Source organism: Nomia melanderi, chromosome 5 (assembly GCF_051020985.1).
Source record: "Nomia melanderi isolate GNS246 chromosome 5, iyNomMela1, whole genome shotgun sequence".
NCBI classification, from domain to species: domain Eukaryota; kingdom Metazoa; phylum Arthropoda; class Insecta; order Hymenoptera; family Halictidae; genus Nomia; species Nomia melanderi.
Genome location: NC_135003.1, coordinates 4,779,341 through 4,797,839, shown reverse-complemented (window position 1 = coordinate 4,797,839; position 18,499 = coordinate 4,779,341). Strand labels below are relative to the sequence as shown.

At 31.0% G+C, this 18,499-nt stretch overlaps 1 protein-coding gene across 2 annotated transcripts in view; it reads right to left on the bottom strand.

Annotated features, from left to right (window-relative positions):
- Window positions 1-18,499, bottom strand: part of cnn (phosphodiesterase 4D interacting protein centrosomin) — a 67,831-nt gene that overhangs the window by 40,089 nt on the left and 9,243 nt on the right. For both annotated transcript variants that reach the window (XM_031985882.2, XM_031985881.2), the window contains exon 2: window positions 5,200-5,255. In XM_031985882.2, the coding sequence (XP_031841742.1) occupies window positions 5,200-5,255 (56 nt within the window). The remainder of the gene's footprint in view (window positions 1-5,199; window positions 5,256-18,499) is intronic.

Sequence of the window (18,499 nt, the reverse complement as noted above, 5' to 3'; positions counted from 1 at the left end):
AGTAGACTACTGATATGCAGATACATATGCGTACATTATAAACACTTAGACGTCATGGAAAATTCCTGCAAGTTAATCTATTGTCCGTGCAACAATCGAAACGAATAAGTGTCTTGCACTTGTACCGATTCTAATCGCGCAGACTCTATCGACTGCGTCATTATACACACTATTTTTACTCTGCCCCATCTTTTAGTTAACATTGAATAAACAAGACATTGAAAATAAATGATTACACTTTTAAAAACTGTGTTTTGACATCTTCGGTAAAAGTAACATTAAAGAATGTAATATCTAATAGATATAATGCGGTCTTTGTTACTTTTTTAGTATCATACTAACAGAAACGTAATTATTATTCACATACTTATTTTATCTATTCATTATGGAATGGGTTCGACAACAAATGAGAGATATTTTAAGAGATGTTTATGTATTATTTTATTCTCGATAATTAAAGCTTCAATAAATGTGTTCATTACAATATCGCCTTAACAGTGAAAACTGACAGGCAACGCGTTAATCATATGGTGGGAACAAAATCGCCTTTGTCCCAGCCCACAGGGTAAGTAACGAGTGTTATAACCGTACAGGAAATTATTCTATTAAGTAGGTGCACATGAAACAAAACTGCAATCATGCATAATTTTCTCCAAACATCGCACACGTAATGAAAATAATTTTCTCACGATCCTGTATACATCTCCCAACAATTAACCAATTTCATTATTCAAATTTATATAAATAACAAAACAAACACTCGGTGAACAAATATAAATCAAACCTGTCACATAATTACACAAAACCTCTTATGCCTATAATAACAATACAAAATATTAAAGATCATAATACTCATTGTTTAAATAATAAATTTTGTCCACAAAATTATCCTCATACATTTCAAAAACACAGATGCCCTAACAAAATCTATTAATCTGTTAACTGTGGAACTTAGTTTCAAAATTCTCTTGTTTCGCGCGCAAAAAAAATAGAAAAATGAACCGTATACTCGCCAAACGCAGTGACCGGTTAAAAAATCCCAAGAATCTAACACTCCGTATCGAATCATCGATTCCATCACCACGGAAGGCCACAGTGCGTCGCGTCCGTCGCGACGATCCTATTTAAAGACGCCTTGTTAACATTTTCAGTGCACAATAAAATTCACGAAATTCTTCGGAGTCATTACCCGTTTCGAGTCCCGAAGATTCCTCACAAAAGAGGATCCGCGGTGTTTAATTAATCCCGCTGGTCGAAATTAAACCGTCGGTCTGATAATCGTCACGATCTTGAAGATCCCCCAGGAACCACGGAAACAAGAAGAACGCTGTAGAATGCGTCGGGGAATTGAAAGAGTGCTGCGCGCAGCTGTTGTATTTCGCGGCAAGGAAAATAACGAAACGGTGCGGCGGATGGAACCAGGTAGCAGCAAGGGGCGATCTAGTATCTATAGAACTTGGATCACGGAAACGTGGATGGAACCGGGGCAAAACGTCGGCCGGTTCTGGCACGGATTCGTTTACCTAGGTCCAAATTTATGCGTTACTATAAAGCAGAGGTGGCCAAGCCAGACTGGATACGTCTTGGCCATTAGCCACTATTTCTTAGCGCTATGGCCTGTACGATGACCGTTATCCTTATATCTGAATAATTGCTGACAATCTGATTGACTGATCAAGATTTATGCAATAATAGCCATCCTTCGAGCGATAAAATCAAGTATAAGACGCGTATTGTTCTGTGTTGATAAATAAGAAAACAAACACTAGTTTATGATACACGGAATGGAGGCTAACGTCGGAGACTTGGGTATAATGTGATCACCCCAGTTGCAGACGTTAGATTACGTCTGCCGAGTTGGCGTGGACGTAAAATAGCTGTAACCACGAGGAAACAGGTTCGTTGCCCTGTTTCCGTCATGATAGATGCAATTTCTGAGACGCCACCGCGTACATATTCGCGCGGACTGTATTAGATGGGATAATACAGTTGTTATTAACGCCGCAACAGGGCGTTTCTAATTCCGAATGGTATTTTCACTGCGACGGTGTATGTAGTCTGCATCAGACAGTTTGATGTTAGAAAGATATTCAAGTTTAGTTTGTAATGATATTGAAGATTTTCATTCATTTTTTTTTATTTAAGTGTGTGTGTATGTGCTCTAGTTTGTATGATTCCTTTGAACTACTTGGTCGTTATATTAATTTTAATAAATTTTCGCAACCATTCGGAAATTGAAAGTAAAAAACAATTACTTTGGTAATTGTTTATGTAATATGTAATCTGTCTGATAAAGGAAATCTGATAGACAGAAAATGATAATTGGAGAATAATCATAAAGAGAAATGAATTTGCCTCCCTTCGTGAGATTAAAATTATTTTTTAGCATAATTTTGTGTACTCTAAAGGATAAAATTGCAATCGTTCGGTCTCTTTTTCTTCAAAAGATGAGATCTATTTTTAAAAATGTATAAAAATTATAGTAAATTGATGTTTAATCAAAGTAAAAGCTAATGAAAAATAATGAATACTAAAAATTATTGTTAATTGTAGTACACGTAATTGATAAAGTACCAATCACAAATGAACAGAAACCGGTGAACCTTGTCATCTTTTTTTTATTTCTTTGCACCAAACTAAAATGAATAACACCATAATCTTTATAGGCAGCTGTAATATAACAAACGTACATAGCGCAACCTTAAAAAATCTAGTTCACTAATTCGAAAATTAATAACTGATGTTGCAGTCCAACACAAGTGGCCAAGAGTCCCAGCAACCATTGGTACTTCATGTCTGCTGAAGTAGTCATAAACTGCGGTTCTTAGACATCTGCACATCACGTGCAAACAAATTTCACATTTATTCTTAAGCAGTGATGCCTAGGCATCCCAAAACAATACGTTAGACATTCGAACGGGGAGTTCCCTCTCCAATATGCTCTTCCTACCATCTTTACACTTCTGCTACCACTCAATCGTGTATACAAACATTCAACACACACACACACATATATTATAAATATGTAATATTTTTGTGATGCCAATGTGTGATGAGACTATGTCCAGTGTAATTAAACATATCAAGCACGATCGAAATGCTATCATATTAATTTATCAATGAGCCGTGACTATTGCGAATAAGGAGTTGATTACGTGCAGATATAGTAGATGTGAATTTTGCCAAAATAGCTTACAATATAAAATTTTTAATTTAATTTGATTATATATAGAATAGACCGAGACGAATCAGATCACAGGAAAATTAGATAAAAACAAAAGTACACTCTATATTTCTCAGTTCTTGATTCTTATTTACAAAAGAAATATTTAAAAATTCTTTTTCATTTTTTATCATCAATATTCTAATATTTTCATATTTTTAATGGCAAAAAGAAAATAATCTAATTCGCCACCGTCTACCTTAATTAGTACAATTTTAATTAAATCACACGCGGCCGGCTAACTGCAGGTCAATCATCGCTGCTTAAAGAGACCAAACGCTATTAAGCAGTGATTTAATTGAAATTACAACAGACATTCACTTTTTACGATAAAATATCATGTATTACAATGAAGTCTGCACCAACAAAGTGAAATAACGAAATCTCCGTTGTCCATTAGAGATGTCGATACAGGGACAATTGGTTAAGGGAAATGACCAATGAAGATAGATTCACTGGGGAAAGAGGAAGGTAACTGATCGCTCTATTTTCAGTCCCCAATATCGGTGACCTGGCGTTTAAGCAATCAACTAATCTAACGGGGCATCTGCATATGATACGTTCGTTGAATACAATACTGTACGCAGTAAATATTACATATCAGTAAGTGACTTTTACACAGCAGCCTACCCCGATCATACACCGTAAAATTGTATCCGGTCCTCGCTGACGATCGATCGATCTTGTTCAGCGATATAAAAACGTTAATCGTTCCATTGATCTTTGAATCACAATGCTGACTTTTAACGGATCATTTACGAAGATGAGTGCTATTTATAACACAATGAATAAGTAGTGAGTACCTTATGAATATTTATATAATTTGCACTTAGATACGAACAAATTTGAAAAAAACAGAAATTAAATGAAGTAGGTATTATTGTTTCTATTAACCTCTTACAGTGTGAGTTTGTTCACAATTATGTTTACATTTCGACTCAAACAGATTGAATAATATTCACATTTGTTAAGTTTCATTTAAAGTGTTCGTCATAAGTCTGGCGCCATATTAGAAGGCAAGGGGTTAATAGGTTCAGATTAATCATTTTTATGATGTGGCATTGCATGACGACTCAACTGGAATATTGATGACAATATGACCGCAGTAGAGTGCAATGACGTTTTTCGAGTAAAACTACATGTTTTATCATTTCCACAATAATCTGGCTGTCCCTCCGTGTTCCTTCTCCATCTGTGTTTATTATTACAACAGTAGAGACCAACAGATACCTACTTCTCTTAAATATTTATCCTGTTATTATCTTCTCGTTACATTTTTCTTATCTATAACTGATAACTTTACTTAACCCTTTGCAATTACTTGGTACACATTGTACACCACATAAGATTTAAAGATCAAGCCCATACTCGATAGTTCCAAACATTTTCAATATTTCAATTGAAACTTTTCAATGAAAAAAAATTAATTATTTTTGCCAATAACAGAAGCAACGTAACAAACTGAAAGTGGTCAATTTATTTTTCTTAGTTCCCAATTAATAATATACTACAAAAATATTTCATTACCAACTGGAATTTTTTAAATTAAAAATTTGTGATTGATTATACATATTTAAAAGTTACGTAAAAGCTGTAAATTTTATACTTTTATATTGAAAATTCTGATTCTTCTGTAACAATTTTTTTATTATTTTTGTTACACTCATACACTTAATAAGAAAACTAGTTTTTAATCAATTACTGATTTAATAAATTAATTAATTTAATTATACATTGAATTGTAGGTTCAAATAAAAGCCTCCATTTTCTATTTCTTGTTCAGTATTCTTCTATAAAATTAATTTCTTTACCATAAATTTTTAAATTTAATATAGACATACATATAGTTGAAGAATTTTTTAAATAGATCACAATTTAATTCTAGATGAAAAATGTAGAAATTGGTCTATCGATTTTCAGATATCGTGTTAGAAAGTTATAACAAGCATATAATAAAAATAAATTGTTCAACTTACCAGTATTTATATGTAGGGTAGAATTCATTGTGATATCTTGTAATGACATGTTAGTGCTGGAACAAAAAAGGATAATCTATCAAAATATATCATGAATTAAAAATATTATTTAACTGAAGATATTTTGGAATAAAAAAATGAAATATACACTAAACCAAAAAGAAAACAAATACATTATCATCGTGCTTGAAATCACAAATATTTTATTGAAACTCCAACCTTAAAAATAATCTTACACAATAATAAACCTTATATTTCCCAATTTCTCAACAAAATATGTTTTTACACGAAAATATGATTTAATACAAAGTTACTTCGAGTTGTAAATTCAATTTTAAACCAATTTAAATCATATTTATTTGTGAATTGCAATTTCAATTAAATTTCTAAATGATCTAAGAGAAAATTTAAATACTAAAATCATTACACATTTCAACTTAACCACAATTATAAAATACTGAAACAACCATGAAAGTTTCAAGTACAAAAATCTGTTGATACCAGAAATATAATATAAAATTGTTACGATACAACAATAGCAAAAAAAACCGAAATGAAGAAGAAGAGATAAAACTTTTTCTTGCATTACGACGGTATGGCAATGAAAGGGCGCTAACGTCCCCCAAAGACCGTTTTATTTTCGGTATAGGGTTGAAAATGGCGCGTAGGCACGTGGTGCCTCCTGATTCCACAGGAAATAGACTCTACGAACTAGACCGAATTAGATAAAACTTTTAAAAAGGATCAAGATGAAGGTTGCCGTCTATTTCCAGAGCGACGATCATCCAAGACCAAAACATCCCACCGGTAAGTACGAAGTTTGCGCATACATAAGGGATTAATCAGACCAGACGGCGGCAACCTAGACAATGTCGTTACTATTCAAGAGACAGACTCGCAGCTTGGCTCAAAAATAGACAACATAGTGGGATCTATTCAACTACACACTTTGTTGAGTTTTCTTCCTTTTCTTTAACCCTTTGCCCTATGATTTCTTCCTGAACTGTGATCCATCCGACTACTTTGTTACTAATAATTTATTGAAAATAAGAGAAAATTCCAGTCTTATTTTATGTCAATATGTGCTCTGAGGTATAATCATTGACAACAGAAGAATAATATGTAATTTGCCTTCAAACAAATAGACTAATATTTTTTTTTTTTTTGTTAAATTCTGTTGATTCTGCCAGTCCTCAATTTATCTATACTTTTAAAATATTAAAAGAATAGTTAGGCATAATGTAATACTTTGATTATACTATCTTCAAATGTAAAAATAATCTCGACAAAATAAAAACGACTAAATCGAAAAAAGTTAAATAAACAAAATGATGCTAAAAGAATGGAAATGTGACTGGGTCAGAAAAGATCCGAAGAACGTAGCGGAGTTAAATATTTGTACCCGTTTTCTAAGAAGCGTTTCTTAAACTTTTTTAATTTTGGATAAACATCCATAATCTAGTTATTGTATTTCATGTATTATTATATGCACAAATCTATAAACTCTAAAATTTAATTATCATTAACCCTCATACAGATAATATGACGGGCACATGTATAGCAGATGGCGTCTTAAATGTGACTCAGTACTGAAGCTCACGTTTATATGTAAATAAAACTGTTTTTCTTATTATACTGCGTATAACATTTGAAATTATGGGAATATATTAAGATGAAAATTAAACAGATGCGTTGATCAACAATTTTTATTTATTTCCGGTATAACGAATACATAGTTTTGATTTCTAAATTATTATAGGAATGTTGCGTACATAAAGTATTTCATATTGTACTTATTATCGTCATCGACACATATGAAATATGGAAACTGCTTATAATGCGTAGTTTCACTTATCGTTAACAAAAGAATTTCAGTAAACAATTCTAATTTTATTTTTAAAACAGTAACTACTTGTTCATTTCTCAGAAAGAAAATATTTCTATCATATCGATGAGATGTCCTTAAACAAAAATAATTGAGAATATTTTTAATTTACAATGAATATTAATCAAACTTGTCACATAATTTTATTTTTCGCAACGAACAAATACGAAAATTTTACTTTTTCAACTTTCTAAAGCTGAAAGTATTATTTGAGGAATACTTTCGTATTTATTATCTACTAAAGTCACAGTAGATTGTGTAAACATTGCAATATATCAATTAAACAAGAATTTTATGCCGAGTGAAAGATGCATTTCGCCTTCACATTAGGTTTACTGCCATTTATTCTACTTTATTATTTCTAGAAAGACAAATGTTTGTTCACATAAATTCGTATAATTACATCAAACAAAATCTACACGAATGTCTATCAAATAATACTTATAAAATTTAATATCCGTCAAATTGACGGGTTCCGTAAATCAAGTGTTAACGAATGACAAACATGCTTGTTTTCACTTAGACCAAACTCCTAGTTCTTCAAAAACGATTATAATTAAATACGACCCAGATTTCGATTGCGATTATCATCGTTCTAACGTACGTTAGGTTGACGTGATGTAAAACCGTTTGCATGACACCCCTGTGATTTATCACGTCGAGCTACTTTAACCTGAGCGAGAGCAATAAGGAAATGCAGAATTTCCAGAAAGGTTTAATTTAGATTTCATCCAAACGCTATTCCCGTTGGCCAGTGTTGAAACGTGAAATGAGTAATTAACGGGATAACGTCCCTCCAGTCGGGTTGTCGCGGGCCTTAACAAGTTCTAAGAGTTCTGCTATTATTTGCGAGCCCCGCGCTGTCTGGAATACACTACGTTGTCTCGTCTTCTACAGATGTTTACGTCTCGACCCTCACACGCCTCTCACATGATTTATTTAAAAAATTGAATAATCGACAAATTATTATTTCTAATTTTATTTGGAGTAGATTCGTTTTAATTTAAATGAAGATTTAAAAATAATGAGATTAATTAGAGATATTCTTATTTTAAAAAGTATCATACAAAATTGAATCGTCAACAAATATTTATTTCCACAAAGATACAACACTGAATTTTATTTTGGGTACATTTTTTAAATTTAAATAAAGGTTTAAAAGTAAACAGATTAACTAGAGATATCTTCATTTTAAAATTAATCATACAATATATGTGAACATGAAAAATGTGAAGCATTGTAAGTAGTTTCCTTTCATTCTGTTTGAGCATCCCATTCAAATTATACCAACACTTATCACTGGCATACTCGAAGATTGAAGAAAATAATCTAAGTTCTGAAACTTGCATTAATGTTTGAATTAAACTGTCTAGATTAAACTTTCCTAGGTAAAAGGAAAATTGAAAATTCGAGTTATAAAATAAAAAATTTTAACTAAAAGTGTCAATTAAAATTAAATTTAAAATTGACTAACAACTTTATATTTTGCCTTATTCCTCAGAATTGTTTGTTGAGGTAGTCAGTATTCTTTTAATTAAATAAATAAGTTATACAAAGAATAGAAAGAAATTCTTTCGACACTGGGTATGCATGGTACAACAAGGATGAACTATAAGAAAACGTTTGCATAAGTTTCTAATACAATAGAGTACCCTTGTGCTAACATCTGCATTAGCAGACATTACTTAATTGTTTCAATTCCTCATTGCAAAAATTTATAGGTATCAGTCCTTCATGTTGTCTAAGTTGATGTTATATTAGCCGTAGGTATCAAATTAATTTGACTTTGCATTATGCCACTTCAAGTCACAGTAGCTTTGTTTTCTTAATTATTTTTATATTTTTATTTCAGCTTTTCTCTGAAAGACGTGATTTAATTTCACTAATACAAAAAATTTATCCTAATCAAATAATTTTCCAAAGCTCAAAATCACTTTAAAGTTACCAGAATCCAAAAATATGAATGGAATTTAAAGAAATCCAAGGACACTCTGATTTTTTAATAACCTTTTTAAAAATGTCTCTTTCATGACTGCTTGTAATCCATTTAAATCTGATTAACTTTTATTCGAAACATTCTTTTCGTTACATAATCAGAAGTATCTCAAAAATCATGACGACAGTTGCTCATTTCATTTACAAGACCAATATGAACCTATTAAAAACCCAGTTTTTACACAAACCGAAATTTAATGTATTGATGAAAATATAACCTAACCGCTTCTTTTTACTCTGAAATAAATAATGGACAGTGTACAAAAATAATTTTGCCAAACAAAATTTTATCATTCCACAAAATTTGTCATTTATTTACGAAAAAATGCAATGCATCAAATAAAAACCGTGAAGCAAAATGGAAATGGGTTAATCTCGTATAATATCGTTTTACTTAGGAACATGTCAAACAAAATTTAGCAAACCTAACAATCATTCAATTCCTTCAAATATAAATTAAACATTACTTCTCAATTATCAATCGTTAACATTCACAGTAAACGTAAACATAAAATAAATCTCAAACTCTTCTTTTTCTAACAAATCACCAACGACAATGTTCATCGAGCGTAACCGTGAAAGACATTCCAGGGCAAGGGGTTAATCTTGCAATACCCCACACAAGATTGTCCAGCTTAATGTTTATACAATTTTTAAACGTGCAGTGACTCTTTGGGTACGCGTGACAAGTTATTATCGCGTTTATTATCCGCAAATGCGGGGAGCTTTCAGTTCCCTTTCAAGATCGAGATCCAGAATTATCCCCGTGGCATCCTGTTTCCGCAAGAATTAATCTGGGCGGCGAATTTCACGGCTAAAATCTCCTTTACATAAACGAACGTAAACACCCTCGTAAAGTCTACGATAATAATATCGGTCGGGTGTCACCCTCCGCTCTCCCACTCTCTGTCAACCGTTCCGAACGACTTCTGAAGCGACCCAAGATTCCGAGAAGTCTAGATCCGGATTAGTTAAACGTGGACGTAAGGGTTGCGCTTAATATATCAGAGTCGAATGTTAGGGTGCAGCTGAAAAGAGTATGGCCCCGCGATTACACACGCAGTCTGACTCCCAGCTCGCAAGGTGAACGGATTACAAGCGTCTCACTGTTTCTAAATAGACTGCGCCGCGAAACGGAGTCGAGAATCTTCATGTTTGAAGATATGAAGACTGCGGATTTGACCCTTGCGTATTGTTCGGGTCGATCTGAACTGAAATAGAGGTTTCAATTGTTTTAGGGTTCTTTATCTCGTAGAAATTTGTATGTACTGTAGAAACCCCAATAAAAGGATTAAAGAATTATTGAAAGATAAGTATGAAGGAGAGATTGTTCGTAACAATGAAATACACGCAGAGAAAGAATTTAGAGTAGTATTAGAAAAGGGAATTTGACCCGATTAAAGAGTTAGTGGAAAATAAGTATGAAAGTGAGATTATTCCTAAGAATGAAATATAAGCAGAGAAAGAAGTTGGACCAGTATCAGAAAATGGAATTTAAAGCGAGATTCGTAAATATGAAATCACTATGACATGGAATTTTTTAATCGCGTTATGCGGGATTTTACTATCATTGAATAAGTGTGTAGAAAAGGACGAAAAAGAAATTACTGTACACTGCGGTGACTGAACGAATGACTAGTGTGATTTTGATAAGCCCAGAAACATGAATGAAACTATGAAGAAGATATGGAGGATAAATTTGATATTACTGAGACATTTTATAACTGAACGATAAAAGTTAAAGTAAATTAAATTTGTGTAGATCCAATGTAACGTTTTCTACCAACTAATTACTAATTGGGTGGTATAATTGGCTTAACAAATAATACACAGAGTAATTTATAAATACATGTTAATCTTAAGTGATAAATTTATACAAATATTATATATAAATCTATATAAGTATTTTAGTTTTTAATGTACAGATAATTACAGAAAAAATATAAAGTACCTACTTCAAACTTCAATGCACGCTGCTGCACTTTTTAGTTTATTCTGACCTTATTTAACGTTAATCAATGGTATTTTATTCTAGAAAATGCAACAGTTTTAAAATGATTTATTTTACTTTAATAGAAGTTTACGTAATCATTTCGTAGACTTTAAAACAGTATAGAGTTCGTGAGAATAAGATACTGACAGCAAGAAATTTTCTCTGATTCATATCAATGGATATTCTTTGCGAACATTAGATAAGATGTTGAGACGTATCAAAGGGTGCAGCAGCGTGGGTTGAGACATAAGACAGACATATTTATAGGAGAACGTTTTTTGCTTATATTAATGTGATCTTAATTAAATTACACTGTATATAAATATATAATCATAACATAGATTTAAATTTCAATTGTTGTCAGTGATGAACTTAAAAATTCTTTTTAATCTTCCTTTCGAATTCATTCGATCATATTATAATAAGCTTATCAACCGAAATATTTATCAATAAAAAATATAAAAGATGTTTTAAAAACATAAAATACAGGTGGTACAGTCGAGATGAGATTGTTCTAAATGTTAAAGTAAAAACTGTACACCAATTATTTTATTTGAGAACAAGTTTTTGAAATAATCAAGCTTGAATATGTTGTGTTGGCAATTAGATGTTAAATGTTTGAATTAGATTTTTTCAAAAAGGAAATCTCGAATGATAAAAATTTATAGTATACTTAAGTATATTGTAGTATATTATAGTATAGCAATCAGCTATAAAACATTACTTTATGATTCAGTATTGCATATCCGCTTACTAATTACATTTTGTCATCATACTCAGAGTACACTAATCAACCAATTTCTCTTTCATATAAATTTTTCACGTAACATAACACAATTTTTGTGTTACATTTTATCAGTGCGTTACAAAGTGTAACAGAACTACTGTATATTCTGATCACAAGCGAATAAAACTGCAGTTGATCGCAATAGAGATTCGTTACATAATTCATAACGCATTCGTAAATATGCTAACGAAAGAGTAGTCGTGTTCCATCCGCGAAGACCAATCACGGACATACCCTAATATAGAATACTACAAAAGACCAATGCACAATAAAATCTTTATCGATCTATACGAAATAATCATCGAAATAAATCATTTCGAGTATTCAATTTTCATTTAATTATTTTTACAATATTTTAACGATAATAGTAACTGTAATAGTGAATACCTACTGAAGTATGAATCCATGTTTTAACTATATTTAAATTATAATAAAGGTATTAACACTACCATAAAACAATACTAAACGATTGACATGATAGAACAATTGCAAATTCGATATAAACGAACAAACAGGTCGACAAAAATTAGAAACATCGATTTGAAATTCGAAATTATTACAATCATAGCATGTTCAAAGAGGCATTAATTAATTTCTTTTTAAGATGATAGTATATACCGTGACACTCCGAAATTTGATATAGTGAGAAACTAGTCCAAACGAAAACAATTTCATAGAATGACGCACAGAGTTGCCGTGGACTGGCAAGATGGAGGGTGGTTGTGTAAGTAATCAATACTCTGAGAGCAGATATGGTGGCATGGACCGAACAGGAGCACGCAGTATGAACTTTAATCTCACCTTCGGATACATTCTCCCCGAACAATTCGTCGCGTTTAATGAAATTTTTCGGATTAGTTGTTATATAACTATATCTTATACGCAATAAACGACAAATTTTATATTAATTATTTAATATAGAATACAAATTTATATAAAATGTAACAGAAAAACGAGACAAAATTATTACATTGTAAATTATTCTTATATTATCTTCCTTTTGAATATTCTGTTTTAATATATTTATACGTAAACATATAATAATGATATTTTTAAATATATAATATGAAACATATAACATTGATAAAATTTATGACAATTTGGAAATATACTGTTGTATGTAACGTAATAATTAAACTACAAATTTCAATCTATTTATAACATGTGTAAACCCATAAAATGTAAACTAAATGGACTTTACTAAATTACTCAATTTCTATACTTATTAGCAGTAAGTGATTACCCTACCTTCATCTCCGACGCAAGAGAAACGACTATATGTATTTACTTGCCCTTACTGCGTGACTTCAATTGTGCACCAATTATAGCACAATCACTTATAATTCGATAGAACATATTTTGCGTACGAAAACAGAATAAATCAAGTGCATTAATAGTAAATATGCATTTAATAATAGCGAATATATTTTTATTATGTACGATGCATTTAAATTTTTTAATTTAAACTTGAGTCTGAAAGTATATGAATTGTTTAAAAATGTAAATGAGCATAAAATAAGAGAAATAATAACTCAGTATATCTTATTAAATATCAAACTCAAATATTTAGATTTCTCAGATACTGATAAATAAATAAATTTATCTCTTTTTAATTGATTATTAAAAAATAATATTTATCCACACCTTATCATGTTAATTAAAGTCAAACTAGAGTTACGAGGTCGCAACAGATTTTTTAATTAACTGAGCAGTATCATATTTTTCTTAGTGTCAATTAACTTGAAATATGTTTCGTACACAGATGTACGTTAAATAAATTTAAGTTTCCACTAGCATGTAATCGAAAGCAAGTAAAAACGTTCAGGAACGTGCAACCTCAAAGTATTTCCATTCCTTTACTGGCAATTAGAGGTTATCACAGATCAATGGTATATCGAATACTGTATGTGATCACTCAAGTCTCGTGAATTAATTAAAAACAATATAACATCCAACAGATAAGAACTCTTTGTATACAGGGTGTCCCATTTTAATCCAGAAATGCAATTATTTTTGCAATGATTACACTAGATAAAATAATAATAATCTTCATATGTCTTGCACACGTTCATTTAGAAATTAAAATGGGACAATCTGTATACAGGCTGACCCATGGAACTGGAACAAGTTATATCTTTAAAACCGTTGAAGATAAAAAAAAATGAACGGTGTCGGACACTCCATCTTTGCGTTATTTTTATACACTCTGGTACATATTACTAAATAAAAACTGCAATTATACACTTTTCTTATACGTAGTACTCAATACTGTTATTTACTTATGGTATTCTGTATGAGAATCTTGAGGCATTTACATCTTAAAACTGTTTATAACATAATTCCAGACCTTAAAAGTAATACAAAATACACTTATTGGCAATGAAAACTGACCCAAATGATTCCTGAAAAATCAAAATATATCATTTTAAAATTATACGTTTAATAAAGAAATTTACATTAAAAAAAACAAATTTATTTTTTAACATATATTCAATTGTTCAAAATCTTTTAAGTTATATACGAATACTTAATACAACAAATCTCAACAAGTGAACGCTTGCATCAATTAATTATAAATGTAGCATTCTGTTTGTAAATTAAAACCATTTTCCGAAAATATTTTGAACACTTCTCACATAATTAACTTCATTCCTACGGCTATGTATTTTATCAGTTTTTCTGTTAAGTGTTCATAACAAGTAAAATTTCAGTGTTTGCCAAATACTTTCAAATAAATTAATAAACTGTCATATAAACATGATGACCACCAATTTGGGAAACTCGATTTTTTCACCAGATTTAAAAATTAATTCTCATGGAAATTTATTGAATGAACCAAATTTCTTTAAGATTTGTAAGATCTAAGGAAGTTAAAAAAAATAATAGTAAATAATTCTCATAAATCACTTCAATTTTGGATAATTTCTATTAATATCAATTTACCAATCAACCAGTTCAATTACAGTTGTAATTTGTAAATAACCTTGATGCAAATTCCAGAATGAAAAATCAAGAACAATTTGGCCCGTAAAGGGTTAATATATGGGTTAATGTACTAAAGGAGCCACGGGCAATGAAACAGTTGCAGAATCCCATCCACTATTCCTTATAATCGTGTCACTAACCCCAAGCGATACGAGAGCAAGATTGGCTGTCGTCCTAATAGTTGTTTTCGTCCATTTCCTTTCAACAGTGACCCAAAAATTTCCAGTAGATTTATATCTAGGACTCCTTCAGAACTATGAAGTCAATTTCACATAGCCTCGATTTAAAAAGTTTGATGCTAATCAGGATTTCAAAATGCAAAGGCACATACATATAACCATGGTTCTAATTCACGACAAATTTCAGAAATTTCTATATAAAAGTGGTTCCTTTCTTCACAATTACTTAACTAGTTAACTACATTTGACGAGAATACACGTTATTTTGAAGTTTGTAATGATACTAATTCTTTCAACGATAAATTATTCATTTGATCAGATTAATGTGTAATTCTTTTTTCTTTTGCTTTGGTTTCTCATTAACATATGCCATAAGTGCATTCGTCCTGCGTTATACGAGTATAAACTTCATTATTTAATTTCATTACAAGCACTATTAAAGATCTCTAACATTAAATTTCACAGTTAACAGGCTAATATTAATACTAATAACAGGAAAATACATAATTAAAAGGGTTAATCTTTAGTACACTGAAAAGTGTTCAACAACATTAGAACGACTGCGTTCACGTTGACGTGCAAAGTTGCCTCAATTACCGGATCGTTAAACGCATTAACTGGTCAAGTTAAACAATTAGATCGGCCCTGCTGAACGGAAACATCGTCCATGAAATGATCCACAGGCACAGCCGCTATGTTTCTTACATCGTGGGTGTCCAGTGGGCGAAATGAATTCATCAAGGCTTCAATTAATGCACGCTGCACCTAGAGAACCTATGTGCATGTAGATCGATGCAATTCAGTCTGACGTGTCGCGACCGTTTGCCGCGTGTACGATCGCTATGTCACGACCTCTGATAATAAATCGGAAGGTTCCCCTTGTTTCCCAACAGATTTCCGGCTCGCAAACCAGTGGAATTTTCCTGGTGAGAAAGACAATGGAATCTTGGCCCACTCTGGCATGTCACTCGTACTTATGTGAGTGGCGGGCCTTGCCTCGCGGTATATCGCGTGTTACTCGTAAATAAACGAACTTATAAACAAAGTAATTAATCCTTTCAAACCTGATTTTTGTATATAATTATGTTGACATATCTAACAATAGACAGCCATTCAATGTATCATTAGTAACGACATTATTTTGAATAAAATAATAGTAGTATACTATTCTTCTGATAGAGATATTAAAATTTCAAATATTTCAAAATGTGTCAAATATTGAAATACTAATAAAAATATACAGATATTGAAGTAGTAAAATAGTAAATTAATTAATTTACAGAAATAACAATTAAATAAACATTTAGTTATTCTAAAAAGGGTTCTCTTGCGTTAAAAGTTAATCTGTACAAACCTTGTTAATTTTCAAATCTAAACTTTAAATATACAAAATGTAGTAAATTATATGGTCATTACTAAAATAAGAATTGACAACTTTAATACAAGTTATAATATAATATTCGGAGGTTGAGGGATCGTACAAAATTTAAGATGGTGATCAGCATCACGAACATTACTATCTTCCTTTTTGATCTATAATAATTACAGAATCGAGCCACTAGCCATGATCACAGAATCATGCCCATCCCTCTCTATAAATAGAGACTCCACAAATAAGAAAACATACATTTCGTTAAGCATTGGCGAAGCTTTCAGTTTATTGTTCTGTACATTATTCCTTAAGGTTTGATTTTACAACAGCATTTACGTAATTAGCCTGAATTTATTGACCTATGTTTATTTTATTTCATTGTACCAGTATTCTTTATCCTCAATTTATAATCAATTTTTATAAGATTTTTATTTATACACTTTTATTCTACGTTAAAGTATAAACTCTTTTCTATGTCACTTCTTATATTAATTAATGGATCTAACGTGTGCAGTAAACTGTTATATTAATTTCGCAATTGATTAAACAAAGTTATAACACAATTGCATTCGTTAACATGAAGTTATAATCGGTTATTTACTTTTTTAAACCATAAGACCAATGAACGTGTGAAATAAGAACACAAACTATTAAATTATTCATTCTCCTTTCAAATGAATAAAAATAACAAATTAATTATGAATTCACTGAATTAAAATTCATATTCAAAGGAATTTTAAGCTACTTAGCATAATTTGGGTACTATAATAGGTAAATGAGGATTTATTTCAATTCAATACCTCGTTCTGTGTAAATAGTCTGTTAAACAAGCTGTTAATCATCGCAGCTTACTTATGACTCATTGTTAGCTCACGTACAATATAATTCGTGGTTTGAACCCGACCAACGGATTCCACAATTTTACGTAAATAATTAAATTGACAGAATTAGTCACGGAAGTGTTGGGCTATCTCACTGACAGTAAATAAATCCTGCAAAGAATTACACAGGGTGTTTAAAAAAAAAGAGTACGTAACTTTATAAAGTCATGAAAACAAAATAAAAAAAGAGCCCTTTACTTTAAATTAGTTTAAAAAACAAGATGTACACGTCGTCGAAGTGTTAAATATTATAATAAGTTAATAAAATCTCTCAATTCCAAAAAGTGCTGAAGTATTTTTACAATTTGCCCATATTTCTTTAATGGGCGGAACAAATATGTCGCACACTAACGTTAAAAAATGTAGAATATTTTCCAAGCTTATAAATAACTTTGGTGAACCTATTCTACATCGGGTTCATCTGAACTCTACGCGGTCCAAGGCCGTGACATTCCTGTCAACATAGCTCTATCAACAACACTTTTAGAATAGCTTTGCATAGCATTAAATTACTCCAAAGAAAATTAAATAATTAAATTATAATGTTTTCTCCGAAGAAAATTACATTGAATTAATACATATATTATATTAATTTCAATATGTGGTCTATAAAAGTATTTAAAATCCATATATTTATAATAAAAATGTACTCATTGAAAAGTAGATATTTTGAATTTCGATATAACACATGACTGAGATATCCATTTCCATTACAAATATCCATTATCAAATTATCTATTACATTTATTAAAGTGATAGATATAAGGTAATTTTGGTGAAGACGACCATATCTTCATTGAAATGCATTTAAATGAAAACTAAAAAAATAGAACGCCAGATTTGATTTCTAAATAAACTTTAATTACTTTCTTATAAAATAACCAACGAGAATTACAATTACAAATTACAAAACATAAATTGTAATCGTAATCGCATCGATTGTTTATACAAGATAATTGAATTAGCCATCTACCCTGGAATTATTCTATTGTATTAGCTTTAATATTCAATTAAGCTCGACTCAACAAAGGCAAAGAACAAAAACTTGAAAAATATCAACCCTTTCGAACGCGTTTCATTAGTGCAACGACTCCAAGTTTCGCGGAACATAAAACATGCACGAGGCAACGAAAACTGCATTTAGGCGGTTTCTTTGATACTCATCCTCACAATGAAACATTTGTCGCTGTTATTCGTAGCTGTCAAACCGAGACCAGCCGTCA